Raw genomic sequence first — 5934 nt, forward strand, 5'->3', positions numbered from 1 at the left:
AGGCTGGGGGTTCCTCCTTGCCCAAGTTCATCTCAGGAAGTCAGTGGGCACCGTGTGTCTGTGAAAACCTCCAGAACACCAGGATTCAGCCCAAAAGTCCTCCAAACACCAAGACACAGATAAAAAACTCCCCAAACATCAAGACTCAGGTAACTAAGGACATGGACACCCAGAGGGGCAAGAAGGGAAGTCCAGAAGGGATTTAGACAGCAGGAGATGGATGGTAAAGTCGAGGAAGGGGAGGGTGCCGGATTGCCAAGTTATCTCAGGCAGCAGGAGGAATCTCTGTGGTGAGAAAGACCAGGATTCATGCCAAGGAGCCCAGGAGAGAGAAAAATACAGAGGACTGCACGTCCAAGCAGGGTGTAATGCTCAAACTCTGGGAGCTGATGCAGATGGTTTGTAGCCCCGTGCCAGGAGGCGGCAAACCAGCCGAGGCTCAGAGCTGGTGGAGAAGCCTCATGGAGGGGAGAAGCCCCACAAGTGCCTGGAATGTGGGAAGGGTTTCACCCAGAGGTCCCTCCTGATCCGGCACCAGAAGATCCACACTGGGGAACGGCCCTATGAGTGTGGGGAGTGTGGGAAGTTTTTCTGCCGGAGCTCCGTCCTGATCCGGCACCAGAAGATCCATACTGGTGAACGACCCTTTGAGTGTGGGAAATGTGGGAAGAGGTTCAGAGACTGCACCAACCTTATGTGCCACCAGGTAGTCCATACTGGGGAACGGCCCTATGAGTGTGGGGAATGTGGGAAGAGCTTTGGATGGAGCACCAGCCTAAAATTCCACCGACGCATCCACACCGGGGAGAGGCCCTACGAGTGTCCTGAGTGTGGGAAGGGCTTCTCCACGAGCTCTCACTTGACCCAACACCAGCAGAGGCACCATAAGGGAAGCCCCGCGAGTGCCCCGAGTGCGGGAAGAGCTTCGTGCGCTGCTCCAGCTCCATCCCCCATGGGAGGATCGGCGTTGGATGATCCCCAGTGACCCCGTTGGGCAGAGCCCTGGTGATCCGTGGTCCTGGTGATCCGTGTTGGGAAGACACCTGGCTGGGGGGGCTGCACTGGTTCCTGAATCCCTGTGGGCACCTGGATGAACACGGGGGCAGGAACATCCATTGGGACACAGACAGACATTGGGAATTCCTTGGGGGGAGCAGACTTGTTGTCTTTCAACCCCAGAAAATCTTTGGTGTTCAATTCTGTCTTCTGGGGGTATGGGGAGACAGATGTAGTGCTAAAGGCAATCCTGCCCCTATATATTGCAGCTGTGTTAATTACTGAAGAGTGAGAACAGCCTTGCCCTCACAGCTATGGGTGTGATACAAAAGTGAGTTAGTTGGTAGAGAGTCAGTTGGCATCTGCTGGCCGTGCTGTGAGGAGGAAGGGACAGGAGGCTGGGCAAGGGACAGATAAGGTGAGCCACTGCATGAGGGACAGACAGGGTTCAGTGGCTTTTCTAGGGACAGGAAGCAGTGAGCTGGAACTGCCGAAGAAAGAGAGAAGAAGGAGAAAAAGAGCCTGAGCTGTGTGGAGCTGCCTGGAGGATTGCTACATAGAAAAGGTATGAAGAACTTCTAGATAACAAGGTGCTGATACTTGAAGGCCTCTGAAGTTTTTTTGAAGCACTCTGAGTTCATGGCCGTCTCAACTCCAACATGGGGGCATCAATAAATACTGGATAGTCTTGGAGGTGTTTTCCAACCTCAGGGATTCCATGATTTTGATTTCCTATTGCCAAAGAGTGTCTTCCACAGCCAAATGGTGATGATCTGGAGCAAAGACCAAGATTTTGGAGATTGCAGTGGAAACCCCTCCAAAAATGGTACTTCCCTCCCCTCTAAGCATGTGGATCCTCAGCTGGCCCAGACAGGGAAATCCTTTTCTTTTGGCCTTCATTTGCTTTTCATTTCTCTTCATTTAAAATATCCAACAGTGTGGTAAAAATAAAGACATGGAACTAAGACATGGTTGGGATGACAGGGGACATGGACATGGAGAGTGACATGGGGACACATGGATATTTGGGGGGTACATGGTCATTCATGGGGACACGGGGGGGAACACGGGTACAGATGAGGACGTGGGGGACAATGACAGGGATGGAAACATTGTGGGGAGACAGCCATGGGTGAGGACAGGGTGGGACATGGCCAGTGACATGTGGGGACATGGCCATGGCCAGTGCCATGGGGGGAACTTGCAGGGGCTGTGGGGGATGCTGGGTTTGAGGGAGTTGAGGGTTCCTGGGAGGGTCTTGGGGCTTGCTGAGGGCTTTGGGGACCCCAGGCCCAGCGGCTCTGGCTGTGCTGGGAGACCCTGGGGGAGGTTCTGGGGCAGCTGCTCCCCGAGACAGGGCAAACTTCAAAGCTTTATTGGGAACACTGGGAGCAGCCGGGCGGGGACAGAGTGACAGTGGGGCTGGGGGGACACACGAGGCCCCCAAAATCATCTCGGGGACGGAGCGGGGGGTCCCGGCCGGGCCCGAGGCCACGGGGAGGGGCTGCGGCCGCCGGCGGCTCAGGAGCTCTGTGGGCAGAGAAAAGGGGTGACACCGGGCTGGGGGGCCCCGGGGGGGGCACACACGCTCTGGGGGAGGGGGGACACGACCCCCGGGAACCCCCTGACCTTCTTGCACAGGCAGAGGCCCAGCCCCAGCGCCAGGAACACCGAGCCCAACACCAAGCCCCCGATCCCCGTCAGCATCTTGCTGCGGGCGGCGTCCGGCGGCATCTCTGGGGGGTCCGGAGGGGTCAGGACCCCCACAAATCTCTCACCTGCACCCCGAGCCCCTCCAAACTCCCTCTCAGTCTCCCTCAGCACACCCAGGAGCCCTCAAAACCTCCTTCCAATCCCTTCCCGGCCTCCCCACCACCCACCAAAGCCTCTCCTGGCCCCTCTCACCAGCCCACAGCCCCAAACCGCTCGCCCCCCACCAAAGCCCCACCAAACCCTCTCCCAGTCCCTTCCCAGCCCCTCCACCGCTCCCCCACACCCCTCCCGGTCTCTTCCCAGCACAACCCACCTCAGCCCCAGCCCCGCTTGCCCCTCCCCCAGCTCCTCCCAGCCCCTCCAGCCTCACTCCAATCCCTCCCACTTCCACCCGCCGCCCCCAAACTCCCTCCCGCCGCCCACCAGCACCCCCGGGACCCCACACCCCCCTCCCCAGCATCCTCCCGACTCCTGCTCAGCCCTTCCACAGCCCCCAGCCCCTCTCCCAGGTTCAACCAGGATCTCTCCAGTTCCCTCCCACTCGCTCCCAGCACACGCCAGTGCCTCTGCCAGCCCGGCCAGTGGCTCCCCCGTACCCCAGTGGCGCCTCAGGGGCTGCTCCAGGCTGACGTGCTCCACCTGGCACGTGTAGCTGAGCCCGCGCCGGGGCGGCGTTTCCAGCAGCACCAGCAGCTGGTGGCTCCAGTCCCCGTTGGGGACCACGTCGGTGGCCACCACCTGGCCCGACAGCTCCTGCTGGCCCTCGAACCACCTCACCTGGATGTGGGCGGGGTAGAAATCCATCACGGAGCACAGCAGGCCTCTGGCACTGCCGGCCGGCGAGCTGGAGGGCAGCAGCGAGATGGAAACGCTGGGGGGCACTGGGAGAGAGCGGGGACACACTGGGATCAGCTGGGGGCCACTGGGAGAGAGAGGGGAGGGGCGGTGTGGGCTGGGGACGGACTGGGAATGGACTGGGAGGGACAAGGAGTGGATTGGGAATAGACAGGGAGAGACTGGGGGACACTGGGGTGGCAATGACAGAGATGGGAGGGGATGGGGGGCACTGGGAGAGTGGGTCAGAGTCTGGCAGTGTATTGGGAATTGACTTGGAATAAACTGGGAAGGACTGGGAAGGACTGCTATTGGACTAGGGGGGACTGGAAATGGACGGGGAATGGACTGGGATGAACTGGGAATGGACTGGGATGAACTGGGAATGAAGTGCGCGGCACTGGGAGGCGAGTCCAGCGTGGGGCATTGGGCACTGCGGGTCTGCCTGGCAACAGATGAGTCATCAGAGAGACGCGCGCTCTCATTGGCTGAGAGGCGTCAGCTTCACGCTTGCCCGGATGGACGCGCCGGGGGGGGCACTGGGAGAGACTGGGATGGACTGGGAGAGTCATGAGAGTCACTGGGAAGAACAGAAGGACCCGGAGATGGTCCCAAGGAGGGCTGAGGGCTCTGGGGTGATTCCCAGGGAGGTTTTGAGGGGCTCCGGGGTCATTGCCAGGGCAGGGCCCGAGGGGACACGCTCTGCCCCACGCTCACCTCGGCGCTCCACAGTGAACGGGCCATAAACCTTGTAGTTGTGCCGGCAGTACGTGTCCACCGCAGCTCGCTTTCTCTCCATGATAATTGGGTTGCTGTTTCAGTACTGGGCCACCTTCTCCCCTAAGGCCGTGTACCCCACGTAGTGCCCCACGTCACTGTCGAACATCACGTCCTGCTCCCGGTTGTAGATGTACCTCTGCACGAGCCTCACCTTCTCCGTGTTGTTAATGAAGTGACACTCGAACTTCACCATCTCCTGCATCACCCCTTATTGGGCAGGACACAGGTCAGGGGGTGACCCCCCAGCACCCCCAGAGCTCCGGGGCCACCCCGGATCCCCACCCCGCACCCCCTGTGCCCCACGGCCGCCCCGGGACCCTCCTGCCCGCGCTGCCGCTTCCTCTGTAACACCCTTCCCCCATTTCCCCTTTCACGTCCCCTCCCCTCCCACCTCCAGCCGTCACCTAAACCGCTTTTGTGGTCTCGCCCTCTCCTTTTCCCCACTTGCCCACCCTCTCCCACCCCTCCCTCACCTTCCCCCGACCCTCAGCCCCTTCCTGCTGTTCCTTTCGGGGGTCCCCTCCTCCTCCTCCCCCGCTCCCATTCCGAGCATTCCCTTTTTCCCCCGTGTCCCCCCCGCTCACCCGAGAGCTCCGCGCCCGCAGCCGGGGCCGCTCCCAGCACCACCAGTGCCCCCAGTACGGCCCCGGCTGCCGCCCCTCGCCCCATGGCCAGCGCCGGGAGGGGCCGCCAGCCCCAAAGCAGCAGAGCTGAACTGAGAGTAATAACGCGGAGCAGCGCGGGGTCATCAGCCACGCGCTCTCTGATTGGTCGGGCGTGGGTTTTGGGCGCGGTTTGATGGGTTGGGGCTTTTTTTGGGGCACGCTCTGATTGGCTGGAGGTGTTTATTGCGCGCTCTGATTCGCGGGTTCTGTTTGCGGTTCCTTTCCCAGAAGCTTCACCCAGCAACTAATGAGTCACCAGCAATAAGAACGCTGATTGGCTGGAATTTCTCCAGGCTCTGGTTTTTTTCGGGCTCTTGCCGGCAAGTCCCGACCCGCAGCGACGCCGCGCTCCCATTGGCTGAGCGCTTTTTGGGGCGCTGCTCCCCCACTCCCGCTCCCCCCAGTTCCCGCCGCTTTTCTGGCACCGGCACCGGCCCTTCCCAATTTCCCGGGATCCCGAGGAGCCATGGATGGAGCGCGGAGCCTCCCCTGGCTGCTGCTGCTGCTGCTGGCCCTGACCCTGCCCGGAATTTGGGGGGTCCAAGGTGGGGTTTGGGGGGTCCTGGAGCCGCGGGGTTGGGATTTGGGGTTCCCGGGAGCTTTGGGAATGTGGGGATGGAGGGGGTTAAGGGGGTCCAGCCCTGGGATTGGAGATTTCTTCGGGATTTGGGGGGATTTTAGGGAAGAACGTTGACCCATGGGGGTTTTTTTGTACGGGGTTTTCTTTACTTTTCCGAGATTTTGGGGGTTGGAAGTGGCCGAATTCTGGATTTCCCAAACTGACACACTCAGAACTGGACCCAGCACTCCAGGTGCAGCCTCACCAGTGCCTGTGGGGTTTTTTTTATCTTTTTTCCTTGTTAGAGCCAGGATTTAATTGAACGAGAGAGGTTGTTTTGTGTTTGGACTCAGATGTTCATTAATTCTTATCTTTGTTACAGTGTCT

General features: G+C 60.1%; 1 protein-coding gene across 1 annotated transcript; it reads right to left on the minus strand.

Annotated features, from left to right (window-relative positions):
- Positions 1-2696: 2696 nt before the first annotated feature.
- LOC310923849 (H-2 class II histocompatibility antigen, E-Q beta chain-like) lies at positions 2697-4516 on the minus strand (the record flags this gene model as incomplete). Its single annotated transcript, XM_083885773.1, has 3 exons — positions 4261-4516; positions 3133-3590; positions 2697-2732 (listed from the first exon to the last, which is right to left on the minus strand). Exons 1-3 carry the CDS (start codon positions 4340-4342, stop codon positions 2697-2699), a joined length of 576 nt encoding a protein of 191 aa, XP_083741899.1. The 5' UTR covers positions 4343-4516.
- Between the last annotated feature and the right edge of the window lie 1418 nt (positions 4517-5934).

The sequence above is a fragment of the Zosterops lateralis genome (assembly GCF_965231275.1).
Source record: "Zosterops lateralis genome assembly, contig: HAP1_HAP1_SCAFFOLD_452, whole genome shotgun sequence".
NCBI lineage: Eukaryota > Metazoa > Chordata > Aves > Passeriformes > Zosteropidae > Zosterops > Zosterops lateralis.